Source organism: Emydura macquarii, unplaced genomic scaffold (assembly GCF_026122565.2).
Source record: "Emydura macquarii macquarii isolate MOO-44397 ecotype Brisbane River unplaced genomic scaffold, CSIRO-AGI_Emac_v2 contig_2676, whole genome shotgun sequence".
NCBI lineage: Eukaryota > Metazoa > Chordata > Testudines > Chelidae > Emydura > Emydura macquarii.
The window spans coordinates 34,610,356-34,627,814 of NW_027132813.1; the positions used below are offsets into that span (position 1 = coordinate 34,610,356).

Here is a 17,459-nt window from a genome sequence, read left to right on the forward strand (position 1 = left end):
AATCTATTTTCAGTGACATGAAGGATGTTTTGAGCTTGCTGATGTAAAGCCATCTGTATCCCCTGTCTTACAAAGATTCCTTTCTTGTATATTTTCTAATAGTTATAGATTCATGGTCATGGAAAGATTAGGGGTAGACCTTCAAAGAATCTTGGGCAGTGATGGACACCGGTTTAAAAAAGAAACTGTTCTACAACTTGGGGCCCAAATGGTAAGTGCAGAAGGTTAGGAAATGGTCCTGTTTTTAATGTATTGAACCCTCCTAATGCATCTGCTCTTTTTTGAAATGCTGAGATATACTTAGGCCCCAAATCAGCTTAAAGTTGCACAAGTACTTAAGTACCATCCTGAATCAGGGTCTTAGTTTTCCTCTTACATATTTATGAAAAATTACATATTTATGAAACTGTGTTAATGATTAGTAATAGAAACTGGATCCTCTGTACACTAGATCTCTATTGGCTTGAGCCAAAGCCCATTGAAGTGAATAGAAAAACTCCTATTGACTTCAGTGGGGTTTGGATCAGGCTCAGTAACAGGATGTGTGACAGAACGGTCAAATATGGATGCCTAAAGCTAGGCACACACCGATTAAGTGGCCTGATCTTCAGAGATTTTAAAGGTTCCTCATGTTAGCCATCCAGGTTTGACCGTTGTGGCCACAGTGCTTTCAGCACTGCCATCTTTGTTATGCACAGGGATATTTAGTCTGATTTCACATCTGCATCATTGTACAGGCCAAATAAGCCTGTAGGATTGTACTTGTATCATCTTGTTTTCAAATTCCTTTAAACTATCACAGATTAATGAGACATTGTATGCTGTGTCCTTTGGGAATGCCATTTCATTTGTGAGAGACTGGTATCATCCCAAAAATGAAATAAAGTGCATTTATTTTGCCCCTTTACCATCTTGGCTGCATTCTGTCACAAATCCCTTTTTACTGATGGACTGGTGGTTTTAACATTACGAAGCTCTGGGTGCCTCTCAAATAGCCATTTTTTTTCTTTGTATAAATGAATCCACTGCAGATATGTTTCTTTTCTCATCAAATATAAAACTACACCTCCTGATTTGAGATGCAGGGTAAGTAATAATTAGTCATGAACCTATTAACAGTCGTAAGGTTCAATATCTTGTGAACCATCAGGACAAGATACGTTAGCCCTTTGTAGAGTTAGGAATTCCCCCAGCCCTTCCAATATTATAAAGTATTTGTTTCATTAATCATGATCATGAGATAAGACCTTAAAACAGAGTCCTCAAACTGGGGGGCGGGCCTCCCTAGGTGGTGCTGTGGTTCCGCTTCCTGCCCCGGCCCTGCTTCTGGCCCTAGACCTGCCCCCAGCTGTGGCCACAGGCTCGTCCCTTTGCGCATGCCCAGCCGCGGCTCCACACCAAACCACTGCTGTGCTCCTGACCTCAGCCTGAGCCCCTGACTGCAGCCCGACTGCAGTTCCATTTCCAGCCCCACACTGGACCCCAGACTCCCCTCCAGCCTCAGCTCCTGGCCCTGAATCACAGCCCCTCTCCCAGCCACAACTCTGGCCCTGGCTCTGGAGGGGCAGGGGGGATGTGGACAGGAGTGAGGGGGGGATCAACATAAACAGTTTGGGGATCACCACCTTAAAATCATATTTAAAGAGATGTTACAGATTTCAGAGATGTATTATGTAGATATATAGGGATAAAATGTGGCCCAGCTCACACGCCCTTACATTTCTGCATCAGCTGCCTGCATTATAGCAGTGGAAGGAAGGAACGGAATGGGGCAGGAAATGGTCTGCGTCTCAGCTTTGCTTTCCCTCCCCAGACAGCTGGTAGTGTACACTGAGATGGGTATAGACCCAGACTTGGTCTATACTTACCTCGGCGATTCGGTGGCAGTTGACAGTTATGCAAAGTATGCAAAGAACTTGCGTAACTCCCGTCGACTTCTGTGCTTCTCTTCTGTGCGCCGTCTTCACTGCACTGCGCCGATGGGAACCGCGTTCCCGTTGATGCAACGCTACACCACTTGAGGAGGTGGTTTTAGTACTTCAACTTCTGGATCGACTGAGTGGATCTTCACTGACTGCTCAGTCGATCCAGATAAGTCGATCTGATGGCGGCGACTTTGCCGCCGTCATTGTAGACATAGCCCCAGAATATAATCTATCCATGGTCCCCAGGGAGCCAGGAGGTCTGCTGCTAATTCAGGGCGGATCATTGCCTCACATTCTAGCCCATAATGTGACAGTCGAGGCTCATTGAATGAATGAGGAATATATAGGGGATAGAATAATAATTAATAAATATTCTGTTTTTGACTTCTTTCCTAGTTGGATGCCTTGGAATACATACATGAAAACGAGTATGTTCATGGTGACATTAAAGCAGCAAACCTACTTCTGGGCTACACAAATCCACATAAGGTAAACACAGTACATTTATGTATACTGTTGCCGTAACACTTTCTCTGTTGATATTCATTCTGTCCTATACAGTTTTTCCATTGAGTCTATGTCTTAAAGGAAGAGAACTTATTGTATTGACAGCACTTTATCAAATGTGAATCACTGGGCTAGATCCTTAGCTCTATTAAGTTTATGCCCAGTGCAGATAAAGAGAGAAGCAAGGAAAGGCACTGCTAAACCACCTTCCAGGTCCCCTGATCCTGTGGCTGCCACGGGTCAAAATAGCCCATGAAGTAACTTGGAGAAGCGTAATGGCTCATTTATATTATGCCGTCTGGACTAGTGCACAAGAACCTTACAAGGGTCAAGGATCTGGCCCCTTGTATTCAGTTTCTCAAGATATTCCTGGCTTTCTGGTATTGTCATTATCTGTGGCTCTGACTTTCCTGTTCTGATCATTGTAGAGAGATATAAAATGGATAGAGAACTGGCTAGGGCATAGGGCTCAACGAGTAGTGATCAATGGCTCCATGTCTAGCTGGCAACCGGTCATAAGCGGAGTTCCCCAGGGGTCGGTCCTGGGGCCGGTTTTGTTCAACATCTTTATTAATGATCTGGAGGATGGGGTAGATTGCACCCTCAGCAAGTTTGCGGATGACACTAAGCTGGGGGGAGTGGTAGATACCCTGCAAGGTAGGGATAGGATACAGAGTGACCTAAACAAACTGGAGGATTGGGCCAAAAGAAATCTAATGAGGTTCAACAAGGACAAGTGCAGAGTCCTCCACTTAGGAAGGAAGAATCCCATGCACAGCTATAGACTGGGGACTGACGAACTGGGCAGCAGCTCTGCAGAAAGGGACCTGGGGGTAACAGTGGATAAGAAGCTGGATATGAGTCAGCAGTGTGCCCTGGTTGTCAAGAAGGCTAATGGCATATTGGGCTGCATTAGGAGGGGCATTGCCAGCAGGTCACGGGAAGTGATTATTCCCCTCTATTCGGCATTGGTGAGGCCGCATTTAGAATATTGTGTCCAGTTTTGGGCCCCCCACTACAAAAAGGATGTGGACAAGTTGGAGAGAGTGCAGTGGAGGGCAACAAAAATGATTAGGGGGCTGGAGCACAGGACTTATGAGGAGAGGCTGAGGGAACTGGGCTTGTTTAGTCTGCAAAAGAGAAGAGTGAGGGGGGATTTGATAGCGGCCTTTAACTACCTGAAAGGGGGTTCCAGGGAGGATGCGGCTAGGCTGTTCTCGGTGGTGGCAGATGACAGAACAAGGAGCAACGGTCTCAAGTTGCAGGGCGGGAGGTCTAGGTTGGACATTAGGAAAAATTTTTTTACTAGGAGGGTGGTGAAGCACTGGAATAGGTTACCTAGGGAGGTGGTGGAATCTCCATCCTTAGAGGTTTTTAAGCTGAGGCTTGACAAAGCCCTGGTTGGGATGATATAGCTGAGGTTAGTCCTGCTTTGAGCAGGGGGTTGGACTAGATGACCTCCTGAGGTCCCTTCCAACTCTAATATTCTATGATTCTATGATATAGTAGATGAGTAACATGAAGACTATTGTATGCTTTTAGCACACTGCAGATTGTGAAGTGCTTTGAGATCTACTGATGAAAGAACTAGGTGGTGCTATTATTAAGGCAGGAGAGCTGGCCATAAACTGAAAACCCATTTTCAAGGAACATTGAAATTTTTTAAGTTGTTTTCACGTCATAGTGTTGGAAATAGACCCATTTTTGTTTCTTCACACTCATTTTTTTTTCATTTTTAAATAAAAAGATTGATAACTATTTTAATGATGTCATGTATAACAAAATTGAAACACTTATTGAAAGAGTATGGGGAAATTTTTAGACAATGTTGACCATTTACACAAAGTTTCATTTTTGAATGAAGGCCATTTTTATGTGAACATTTCCCTTGAAAAATTTCAACCAGCTCTAATGGACAATTTGATTTTCTTCCAACATCTGACACTGTCTTCTGTGACAGACAGAGATGTTGCTAAAGTACTATTTCACTACATTTGGAGATTTTTACCATAGAACGACCCAAGAATCACTCCAAAAGTTTACTGTATTTCCCAGTTCCCTTTCTTTACTCCAGCATTCAAAAGTCTTCAGCTCATAAGACTGATATTAATTTTTCAGCTTTCTTTAAATATATGTCTTCGTGATTGTTTCAGACATCTTCTTGTAGATTCCTGTAATAGCCCATTGTCAGTTTATATAGTTTATCAGACTAATGAATCTGGGAGACCGTTTTGGAGAAAAAAGTTAATTGCTACCTATGCCTGTTAACGCAACACAAATTGTTTTCTGTCTTGGCTTTCCATATTTTATTATGATAATGCGAAGATGCAGTGATTTTTCATGTTGAAATAATTTTGTGTTATAGTGGCAGTTTAGTGGTTGCAAAGATTTTGAGTTGCATGGTAGACTTTGATTAGTTACTTGTCAGAGTTATGAACTCCAGAGTTAGGAACTGACCAGTCAACCACACTCCTTGTTTGAAACTAAAAGTATCCAATCAGGCAGCAGGAGAGACAAAAAAAGAAAAGCACATAAAGCACAGCACTTGTGTTAAACGTAAACTACTAAAAAATAAAGGGGCAGTTTAAAAAAAAGATTTGATAAGATAAGGAAACAGTTTATATGCTCATTTCATTTAAATTAAGATGATTAAAAGCAGCATTTTTTTTCTGCATAGTAAAGTTTCAAAGCTGTATTAAGTCAATGTTCAGTTGTAAACTTTTGAAAGAACAACCATAATGTTTTGTTCAGAGTTATGAACATTTCAGAGTTATGAACAACCTCCATCCCTGAGGTGTTCGTAACTCTGCAGTTCTGCTGTATTAGCCAGATTGTGGTTTGGTTTGTGATTCATGCCTCATGCTTTATGGTATTAATTCTTCACTTTCACGAGTTCTTATTCAGTTTGTACCAACAAAAAAGAATTTTAGCTATGTAACTCCGGTGCATGATGTGCATGCTTTTTGCTGACAGATCTAATTACATTGAATGATTTTTTTTCCCCTTGTAGAAGCACTCAAATATTTGTCTATAGATAACTTAAATGTAATCTCCATTTTAGAAAGGGGATGGAGTGACTTATAATGCCTGCCTATATGGGGTAAGGGTGGAACAGGGATTGAACTTTATTTATGAATTCCCATACAAATGAAGAGGCATCGGGTGCTTGTAATAAAATAAGGAGTTCAAAAAGAATCAGATTTATCAGTCTTGAGGCCAGATCCTCAACTGTTATAAATTGACTTCAGTGGAGCTACAGTAATTTACGCCAGCCAAGGATCTGACCCACAACATCTCAAGAAATTCTGGGTGCATGTGTAGTGATTGGATGTTATAAACGTACTTTCAGATAATGTTTACTATACCTAGCATATGTAGTAAGGCAGATGGCCCAATGCCTGTGCTAGCCATGGGACTATTGTTCATTCAAAAGTAAAGGAATCTTCCATACGTAGTTTCCTGTAGTCTATATCTTAAAATATTTATACAGTGCAATTTGTGGTGTGTGAGTAACAAGGAGTAACATCTTGATAGCATTATATCTAACATTTTCAACTAAGCAGATGTACATACACAGCATAACTGAACAATCTTTCACCTGAAATCATCATCATTGGCCTGATCCTGAAAGCTGTCTGCTTCCACAACTTGCACTTATGTCTGTAAGACTTCAATACTTGGGGGCTCTGCAGAATCAGGCCTTGTGTTTCATACTGTTGTTTATTGCTCTTTGCACTAACAATACCCTCATTGAGTTCTGTGGTCTAATTAAGTCAGCTTTCTAATTCTCTGGTGATCCAAATTTATTATCTAACTAACAAAGCAATGTATCATGAGGTTTTATATGGCAGCTCCATTGACCAAAAAAAGAAGACAGTGATATTGACAGAAATGTCCCATATTTCGTAACATCTTTAGTTGTACTGTTTTCCTCTTAATTTGATAATCCCACATTAACCTCCCAACACTGTTCATGTTCATGCCGAGGATGGAGTTTCACTCAACCTTCTCATTGTGTTAAAAAGGTGGATGATATTATTCTGTTTTTAAATTGATGGAACTGAAACTCAAGGTCGTTAAATGTTAGGTTAATAGCAAGTCAAGAATAAGCAGTCAGGAGTAGAACTCATATTGACTAACTTCTAGCTCCATGCTTAAAGCACATGGAAGGCATTGCTACCAAGTAATTATTGTGGTGGGATTTGTTTTTGTTATCAAAGGTAGGTTAATGTGTCACAATTTTAAGGTATAGGTATTTTAAAAAAATCCAAGTTAATCTTGTTTTATCAGTATCAGTCAAGCTGAATTGTCACTTATGTCTAAAACAAACTTCTGTAAAAATCCCAGTAGGCAGGCCAGTAAATACAGTAATTTTAGAAGCTCTGATCTTAGTTTTAAAAAAGTGATGGTGTTTATTTCCTTATTCCATTTTACATTTCAGAGACATAGACAGGTCTAGGCTTTCAGAACTGCGCATGTACATTTGCACCCATAATTTACATTTGTCATTAACAGGTAATTTGAACATGCAATTATTAGGATTTGTGCATGTATATTTGGCATTCAGATCTGCATATCGGTTCCAAAAATGTGTCCGTTAACTTATTACAGTACTGTGAGAATCTGTTAAATCTATAACTTTGTACTGAGAAACCTAGCCTGATTTGTTTTCATTCCACAAATTCCATTTTGGAAAGTTCCACTGTTCTACATTACGGTACTTTTAATTGGAATCTTACCCTTTTTTATTTTAAAAGGCTTTTTGCGCTAGATCTTGCATTTCTGCGATGCTTTTCTTCTAAAGTATCCTGGTAAAATGCAAACTAGCACTCTGACCACAATATTCATAATCCCCTTTTTAAAATGAATAAGACGAATAACATTTTTAATTCATATTCATGTCTCTCACCTCTTCTGGCAAGGTAGAGAAACAAATAAAGCAAAGCAAAGGTTCTGTCACTCTGTGACCTCCAGATGATGTTTAGAGTTGGCTAGAAGATCAGAATCTACTGACCTCAAAGAGCAACTTGTTGCAGATCCATTCAATAGGAGGGAGCAAGGCTATTCAATGAGTTATAGGTCAAAAGAGCAATTCTGTAGTCATTATGTTTCTTAACATGACTGACAGAGCAGGAGTGATGTGTTGGGGGAAGAACTTAGTCCATAGAACCACAGGCAGATTTGCAGTGATCAGTCCTATAAATTTAAAGAGAGACCACTATTTCAGTATTTTGCAGGGCCTAAAAACAATTTACTACACGGCAATAGCTTTTTAGATGGTAATGCAGAGTGAGCATTATTAATATAGACCCCAAATGACAAAGCTGAATCAATTAACCTCCTCAAATCCTGGTGCTATTAAAAGGGACAGCTGATTGACTGTCATTAAACAAGGGCTTTAAAATCAAAGAGAGAGAGTGTATTAAGTAAAACAAGCCTTGGGAGAGTGTCTCTTTAAAACACTTTACTTGTATCATTATTTTTATGGATTAATGGGGCAAGCATCCATACATTTCATCGCAGCATTGCCAACTCTGAAGATTGTACTGCAAGTCTTGCAATATTTGTTTTTCTCTTAAATCCCCATCTGCTGGAATGAGGTTCTTACTTGAGAAGCTTAACTTCCATTTAAAAAATGTTTCTAGCCCAAGTGGCTGCAGAAGAAAACTTGCAAACATGAGCCTTACATAGTCTAACACAAGAAGACAAATAAAGAGAACCCAAAACGCTTTTTAAAATCTCATTATTTTTAAATCTGTCTCATGACTTTTGAGGCCTGATTTATAATTTTTGAATGCTTCGAGTAGGCAATACTTACCTGAGCCCTCCCTAATCAATTCTTTCTCCAAATTACTTCCCCACTCTGGTTATGATAGAGTTTGTGGCTTAAAAGTGTTATTAAACCCTCATGTTACTATTACGACATTAAAAAAATAATTTTAGATTGTGTTAAGGCTGGCTTTCCCTGAGCAACCACAGCATAGAGATCTTCTCATATGCTGATTAAGTGCACAATAATTAATAAAAGAAAATTTAAAATATTTGGATTTCCAAAATTAAGTGGTTATTGATTCTGGGAAAAATTCCCTTTCCTTTCATTGACAGTGAATAAAGTCCTTCAGAGGTAAAAGTGTTGATTTTTGGTATTGGCAAGATATTGTGAAGTCTCTGTAGGAGAAAGAAAAAAAATCAATCCACTGTTGGATTTTGATTTGGCAGTTGTGAAGATTATTCCTGTTCTTTAGGCAAACATGACAAACTCATGCAACAGATGACAGAAAAAGGAAATCTCTGTCTCTGTTGCTTCTTTCGTTCATCTGTTGCAGGCAAGATAAAGTGCACAAACAGGTCAGTTGCAAAAATTTGAGCTTTAACCTTTGAATCTTCGCTTGTTTCTCTGATCTGGGATAACTTCAGGTTGGCATGATTCCTTCCACTAGTCTTCTCAGCACACTGGGGCCAGGCTACTTGCTCTGCCTTGGTTGGTCTTGCTGGTTATAGCTTTTGATATCATGGAGTTCAGTTAATTCCAAAGCTGGATAAGCTTGGAATTGATTATACAAAAGCCAAGAGGATGGATGGGAAAAAGATAGTAAATAGAATGGGGATGAAGTGACACACAAGGAAGGGGAGCAGAGAACTTAAACCTCATTACTTTGGACTCAGCTGATCTGATAGCAATGGCTCAATATCCTCACTGGTCCACTTGAGTCCTGGACGTATCAAAGATTTCCCCCTTAATGAGGTGAGGTTGTCCCCTAGTGCAAGGACCTCCAGGATATCTAGAATCATGAAGATGCTAATGGTTCTACTGTGCTTCTCTCTTAATGCCCAGAAAAAGAATCATTAGCCAACATAGCCCTTATCAATTTGTCTAAGCTAAAGCAGTGTCTGATGCCCTGGATTTAGCCATTTCTTTTTGCTTCTAGGAATTCCTAATTCATTGTTATATACACCAATGAACTCATGAGTACTTGGGGAGGTCATTTCAGTCTAAATGAAACTCAATTCACAAAATTCCTTTGAGTCCCGCTGGGGCTTGGCTTTTTATTAGCAGTTTATATAAAAGTGTAAACATATCGAGAGGATGTTTTTGTCTCCTTTTACCCAGTGCAGTTCAGCAAGACTCAAAGTTTAGCAAACACTGTAAAATGATATGCTACACCACAGCCTTCCCCTGTATTCTTATCAATCATTGCTTTGGCTTTCTCCTTCAGCCTCTTCCTTTCTGATCTTTTTCAGCTCTCCTTCCTCATTCCTCCAGAACTTTGCTGCCAAGATCTGCAGTTCTGACTGTTTCCCTCCTTCCCTTTCTCCAATCTCTCCCTAGTGGTTTCTCTTTTCTTACTGTTCATCCTTTTTTTTTCCTCCTACCCTTGAAGCTCCAGTCTCTGCAGCTCCATATCTGCCTACATCTCTTCCCTTCTGACTTGCTATACTTCTTTTTCCCCTAGGTCTGTTCAGACTTTTCATCTGGCCATTCCTCCCTTAGTGTCTAATTCCACAGCATCTGAGCTACATGAAGTATCCTCGTAGGCACTGTACACAGGTGTTAAACTAAGGGACAGAAGTGGGGAGCAAAGCTCCTCCTGCTAAAAGCAGATGAAGAGCATCCCCTCTTTTCTTTGGCCTGGATAGGCCCTTCTGTCTTGCAGCTCCATCCTTGGCGGCTGTGAGAACTCTGTCTCCTGTCTTTGTGTTTTAATCAGTGACTGTACACCAAGCCTTTCCTCTATAGCCACCTATCTGAGATGTATTCCAATGATAGGACCCCTTTCTGTCTGGTGTTTTGTACATTAGTATTCAAACTCATGCCCTCATGTTGATTGCCTTTGATCTTTGGGACAGCTCCCTTATTAGTACAGTACCATTTACAATTATGGTGTTAATAAATAATAATTATTCACAGAGCCAAATGGAAACAAACCAAAAAATCTGGGCATCGTCATCAGCTCAATAACTAGTCACCAGATCTTTATAATAATGCCATGGAGTCTTGTAAGCATGTGACTTACTAGCTGATGTACGTCCTGGGGGCTGGGTGTGGTTTAGCAGGCCCTCTTTTAGCACCCCTTACTGTCAGCAGCCCCGGCCCAGCAGCGATCGTCTTCTTCTTGTGACTCAGTCTGCTGGCCAGGACACACACAACCCCACCCCTTCAAGGGTAAACCAATAGTCAAATGATTACCAGCCCTTCAACTTCACATTGGACCTTCAGTCCAAGTCCAGACTTGCTAGTCCATATCACAGGTATTAGGGGATTTCAGTAGTCCTTACCCCTTGTCAGGGAAGTGTTTCCACTCCACCTTCCTTGGTGGGTGGTAGGGAAATCCTGGCCCTCCCTCTCTACTGGGTTCCAGTCCAGGGACCATTTAATAATGCTGTGCCAACCCTTTACAGTCTCCCTGGACTACTTCCTACCTTACCCAATCTTGGGGCTTTTCCCAGGCCAAGATGATTTCAACTCCTCCCTCTCCAAGTCTCTGCCCCTGGCTCATTGCAGAGCTTCTTAGCACTTTTTGCCACCCAAGTGGTTTTGTTACAGGAGAGTTTTCAGCAGGAATCTGGCTGCTCCTTGCAAACCTACCTTCCTCCAGAAAGACTCTGTCCATCAGCAGTCTTACTCAGCTCTCTAGTTTTAAGCCAGACTTCTCTTACTGAAGGAGAACCAGTGAACTGCTCTCCTTCCTGTCAGCCCTCAGGGGGCCAAAGTTTGGCCATTTTAACTCTTCCCTCCAGGCTTGACCCTGCCCCTGTAGACTCTTGTTAACCCATTTTAGCCCAGTGTGAGGTTAGTACATTCCACCACAAGTCTAAAAGAGAGTGCTGTGGCATATCCTAAATAATTGGTCTATGATAGCATAAGACTTCTATTTATTTTGTTATTTAACATTTGTTTAAAGTACTTAAATATAAAGCACTATGATCAGGTGTTTATGCATACAAATGAGCACTTAGGTTTGTTAGGCACATAACTGGCCTTCTCTGTGCATGTATATCTGGTGTTTGCATGTGTAAGATGGGCACACTTAGGTATGCCTGAAATTAAGTGTGCCAGACTTTGAAAATCTGGCCCATAATCTAGTCTATCATAATCTATGTCTAGTGCACACTGACATCAAAAACAAAACAAAAAAACAAAACCAAATGCATCTCCCTGCCTAACAAGCAAATTGGCTGTATAGAGACAACTTCCTGACTTTCCATGGTATTTCTTCTTTCAAATATACTGTCCTATATATCCTTTTTTTCTCATTTCCTACAGCTTGTTCCTGTTTTCTTTGGTTCATACAATGTAAAGGAGTGAACAAATATAAATTGTTCTTTTATGACATGGTGAATATGGGCTAACATTGTTAGTGTTTTTTCCTCCCCTTCCTATAATGCAAAACATTTAATTAAAAACCCTAAGAATGTACACAGTGAGTTAAAAAACTCCCTGATCTGCAATATCAAAAGCTGGCATGGTAAAAGGGGTGTAATTGTGACTAATGAGATGAAATTAAGAAAAGGATCATTTGCACTAAATGGGCCTGCTTCTGCTCTCTTTGAAGTTGGTGATAAAACTTCCAGGGTGAAATCTAACTCCATTGCAATCAAAGGGAGTTTTGCTGTTGATATCAATTGTATAGGATCAATCCCATGGTTGTGGAGAAACCTGCTGATAGTGAAAGTTGTAGGAGTCTCCCAAGGGAAGTGGTGGAACTCCTCATCCCAGGAGTCATTTAGAACTAGACTGGGTAACCCCACTACTGATGAGTGAACTGAAAAGTTTGGTTTACTAAGTGTCCCAAAGTTCAGGTGCTTTTCAAGACATTTGGATGGCTTTTGAGAAAAGGCTTCCTTGTGAGTTTGCCAGCACTCTGGTTACCTCTACACTGCAATTACACACCGGTGGCTAGCCTGTGTCAGCTGACTTGGGATTGTGGGGCTCAGGCTGTAAAGTTGCAGTGGATATGTTTGGGTTTGGGCTGGAGCCTGGGCTCTGGGACCCTCTCCCCTCGCAATTTTACAGCCCTGCAGCTTGAGCCCTGTCAGCCTGTCTGCTGACCCAGGCCAGCCATATGTGTTGAATTGCAATGTAGACATACCCTGTGGTTCCCGCTGTGCAGGAAATGCACAGATGTCTTGATGTCTTTTGCTCATGCTGTTCTGTCGTTTCTCAAATGTGCTAAAAAACAGTTACATTTAATATAAAATTTAGCTATGCTTTTTAAGGGTTCTGGTTCAGGTTGGTCTCATTTTATCTGTACCTGTCCAGCTATCCCTGCCAAAGACCTACAGTCGAGCAAATCCAAATGCTGCTACTTAGCCAGGGAACAATACACCTTATAGTATCTCTCAACCACAGCCACACAATATGTGGGAGACTCCTCTCCACTTTACTAAGTTTGATGGTATGGTAGTTTAAATCAGTTCTCTACCACTCTGACTCAGTGCATTATTGACATCAGGCTCGATTAGGACGGATACCAGAGGGTCTGGAATACGCTGAGAACACAGGAGAAAATCAAGTGGGTCAACCCAACAAAGCTTGTGCCTTGTCCCAGATTTCCTAATAGTGCCTACAGTCTTTAATCTTGTATCACAGTTTGTACAGTCCATCAGGTGAAAAACATAATCAGTAATCTTAAAAGCCATCACCCTGCAGGAAGAGAGTGCTGCATTCCAGCTTACATGCTCCAAATAAGCACAGATCCTACAGCAGAAGCCGTAAAACCATGAGACCAGCAGCCCAAGATCTGAAGCTGCCTGGAGCACAAACAGGAATCAGTAATTTAACAGAATGTGTTACAAAATAGTGGTGTTGTTTTTTCCTGGAATGAGGGAGAGGAGAAGAGAAACCCACCAACAGCGATATAATTACAATTAAAAGCACAGAAAACTCTTCCCCTAGTCATGCTTATCAGACAAACTTTTTCCTATTAAAACTAAAGTAAAAACAAAAGTTTCTAAAGGTTATAGTAAGAAAAATAGTTTCTTTATATTGTAATACTTACCTAGAAATTCTGTGCATTAACTTCAGTAGGCTTTGGATCTGGCCTGTAGTACCTTTCTTCTGTGAACTTGCAGCACATTACATGGTAAGAATCACTATATTTTAAAAAAAAGTAATTTTGTTGACAATTTCTAGTAATAGATAAAGGGCAAATGATGGCAGGCATGTGAAAATGATGTACCACAAAACCAACCTCAGTCTAAAATATGTAAGTGATAGAATAGACATTTTCTGCAGTCTTACCTGTATTGCACAGATAGGGGAAACTGTGGTACAGTGAGATCAAATGAGCTGCTTAGGGTAACACTGACTGTAGCAGAGTTGGGAATAAAACACATTCTCCAGACTCTCTGTCTGCTGGTCTAACCACTAAACATTACTGCGTCTTAATAGAGATGGCTTTAAAACATGAGGCTTACTGCAGTTCTGTCTTTGTTCTGCTCTACTATTAATACTCACTCGGATAGCTAAGCATTAAGAAAATAACAAAGTACCTACCAGGTACAGTATTCAAACCCCTGGGGGTATATTCTCTCTTTGTATACTTGGGTACATATAGCCGCAAATCTTGAAGAATATGCTAGCCTTGTATGTGAAGATAAATGTGTCATAATAAATAAACTCTTCCTGGAATTCACAGTGGGGGCCAAAATCTGGTGCTTGTTATAACCGATGCAACTCCATTGGTTCTGCCCCAGTGTAACTCTGAGCATGGTTTGACTATCTGCTTGTAAAACTTTTTTAAAAATGTATTTTCAGTGTAACGAAGGAACATTTTTTTCTAATTGCTTTCTGTCTTTTTCTTAAATTTTCTACATTCTGTTTAAAAAACTGTTCTCAATACTGAGTAAGAGCAGTGATAATAGTATGATGTGACTATTACCATTGTATTGACTGGCAAAACCATAGTTCTATATTCAAACTGGGATTTTCTGTTTTAGAGAAACTAGGTGACTTTCACTCTCTCTACACTTCTATAGTACTCGCTGTTGTAAACTTGTATAATAAATCTTAATTGCTGAACAATTTGATCTGGTGTGTGTGTTTGTGTGTGTGTTTTGTGTTTGTGTTTGTTTAGCAAGGAAGAAAGGGGTCGCATAAGAAGATAGATAAGACACATTGTGGTTTATGATGTCTAGATGCCCATCTGGAGAGAAAAAAGCTTAAGAACAAAATAAAAAGACTGAAATCCTAATCGACTCTGAAATAAGATAAGAGTATGGTAGAAGAAGGATTTAAATGGGGGAGGGCAGCTGTTACAGCACCCAGTTTATACATATTTTATCCTGAGGCATCATTTGGTTTAATAAAATGTAGATCTAAGACTGTCCTTAACCTATCAGTTTCTTAAGACTTAATTATAAAGGTTATACTTTCAAAGGACAAAAGCATTATTCATTTGTCTGTTCATGTCTTCCAGGTTTATCTTGCAGATTATGGACTTTCCTACAGATATTGTCCCAATGGGAACCACAAACAGTATAAGGAAAATCCTAAGAAGGGCCATAATGGGACAATAGAGTTTACCAGCTTAGATGCCCACAAGGGAGTAGGTAAGTTTCTTTTTTTATTTCAGAAGAGTGATTACAGAATAAGTAATCAGGCTGTGTGAACTGGCGTATGCTATGGAGGAGTTGTGGGTATTGGGGATGGTTAGAAAAAGCTTTTATATGGTGACCTGTCACACCAGGGAATGTTGGTTCAGGTGCAGGAGAAAGGGCAACGTGTTAACACTGAGCGGATAGTGGTTGCATTGGGCTGGGTGGATGGAGCAGGAAGCTACAAAAGAAAGTTGCCTTTAAACTTGGTCATTAGTTTATATTGATAATAGTATAATAAAGTGATTTGTTTTGCTAATACTCTAGACCAGTGTTTCTCAATTAAATTTGGCCACGGAACCCTTTTGAACTCCATAAATAATTGCGGAACCCCCCCAAACTCTTAGCAGTCTTCAAATGTCGAAATAAGCAAAGGTCAGCATTTCTCACTTAAATTACACTTACACTGGATACCCTCTGCCAAAAAATCCGAGACATCTTCCCTTTTTTGGTGGTGCGGAGAACAGCTGCTCTTGGTGGCGGCGCGGAGAACAGCTGATCGCGGAACCCTAATAGGTTCCGCAGAACACCAATTGAGACACACTGCTCTAGACGATAGAGATGGGGGAGATGTTTGGCAGTTTCACATTATTCAAGAAGAATTTCAGTGGCCTAATAAAGATGCCTTTATGCAGAGCTACACCTGTTTTTCAGTCTGTGTATCATAGCATTTCAAGACATCCACCTACAGAGAGAGAATCCTTTTTTAAAGCTACAAAGTGTTAACTTTTTGAAATCTTTTCCAGTAGCCTTTCATATATCTTACTTATTTAAACTCAGTTTGATGGTATTGGAAACACATTTGCAGGTAAATTACATACATAGTCCTTTTATTGGATATTGATTGTACTGCCTTGCATTCCGAGGCAGACTTAATTCAACAATTCCCTAATTAGTTAAAGTCATAACCTATGTCTTGTATTCATTTACCATTAATTAAACCTTAGCTGTTTATTACACTGCAGTCCAAATTCAATAGCAGACCCACAGAGCCATGGAAAAAGGGAGTGGGAGGTCAATATTGAAAATATATGTTGCAGAGTCCCACTGATGGCAGCATTGTTCACAATCAATATGGTCAATGCAACACAACTTTCTTAGTTGCTATGTCAGCAAGACAAAAAGTCAATTCTAATGTTATGCTAGTGAAAAAATGGTGATTATTGAAAAACTTTGACTCTGGCTGCAAAACAATATTTTTAAGTTTTTTCCCCTCCCCTCAAATTTTCTAAACCTAAAAGAATGGACTGGCTTTCTGTTGCTAGCTGTGCTAGGACCACAGTGTCACAAACGATAACTGTAGAAATTTGTGCTTGTTAATAGCTGCTGAACTGTTACCTTAAACTAATACTTTCTAACGAGTTTTAGTTGGCACAAACAACTGTATATTATTGCTTTTTCTATTAAAAGGACCATTGACCATGTAATGTAGAGGGTCTTGATAATTTGTCAGCGCTGTTAAAATTTGCAATCATTTAATGCTAGTCATTAGGAAAAATGAAATAAGATCGTCAAATATATGCTGCTCAGACAATTGCACAGCTTCACCTGCTAAAAACGTTCTCTGGCGAAGAGGGCATATGCACCACCCCTTTCCTGACCCACCCAGCACATAAAGATCTAACTCTGTTACTTCCACAGACAGTGTGAGCTGTGTGACTAGACGCATGAACATCCCTCTGAAAACTGGCTCTTGTATAGCTGTGTGAATGTGGTTGAAGGGAGGAACTGGAGATTGGGGCAGTTAGGCAGGGGCAGTTGGGACTGAGCAGCTGGGCAGGTGTAGCAGTTGGTTTAATTTTCTGGTAAACAGGAGGCAGTTGAGTGTCTTGGTTCTAGGGTGGAGATTCATTTTTTATTTCCTTCCCCCTTTTGAATAGGCTAGTGATAAGTTTAAATTTGGGCGGTGATGCAAATTACAGATCAGATCTTCCCTCACTGTGGTAAAAGCCAGGGTGGGTGTGGGTGAGAAGGAACTCTTCACAAAGATCCCTTCATGGCAGTTTCCTCTCAATGTCATGTTTGAGGGGCAGGGTTTGCCCCAACAGAAAAGTCTGAATACTGAACCCAGACAGTATTTGGACAGGGTGGGGCCAGATCCTCAGCTGATATAAACAATGGATCTCTGCTGACTAACACCAGCTGAGGATTCACTCACAGCAGCTAGTTGTTGTGAAGGATTTGGACTCTTCCACTTCCAACTGTGACAGAGACTCTTATGGCAACTTCCATCCCTTCTGGAACTCACAGAGTATAAGTTGCAGGTCTGGGTTCTAAGTAGAGAAGGGGGCAGATTCCAGGCAACATTAGAGGGCACAATCTCCCCCTCCAGCATTTCCCATGGAAGTTAATATAGACTGGGACTATGTTATCTTTTTTCATGGGGATTGTGAAGGCGCCTGCTGCTAAGAGAAGTCTCTAATATTATTG

The 17,459-nt window shown here is 40.4% G+C and overlaps 1 protein-coding gene across 3 annotated transcripts in view; it reads left to right on the forward strand.

The window, feature by feature from the left end:
- Positions 1 to 17,459, forward strand: part of VRK2 (VRK serine/threonine kinase 2) — a 65,673-nt gene that overhangs the window by 16,147 nt on the left and 32,067 nt on the right. For all 3 annotated transcript variants that reach the window (XM_067565186.1, XM_067565184.1, XM_067565185.1), the window contains 3 exons: positions 103 to 211; positions 2,322 to 2,414; positions 14,852 to 14,984. In XM_067565186.1, coding sequence (XP_067421287.1) covers positions 103 to 211; positions 2,322 to 2,414; positions 14,852 to 14,984 — 335 coding nt within the window. The remainder of the gene's footprint in view (positions 1 to 102; positions 212 to 2,321; positions 2,415 to 14,851; positions 14,985 to 17,459) is intronic.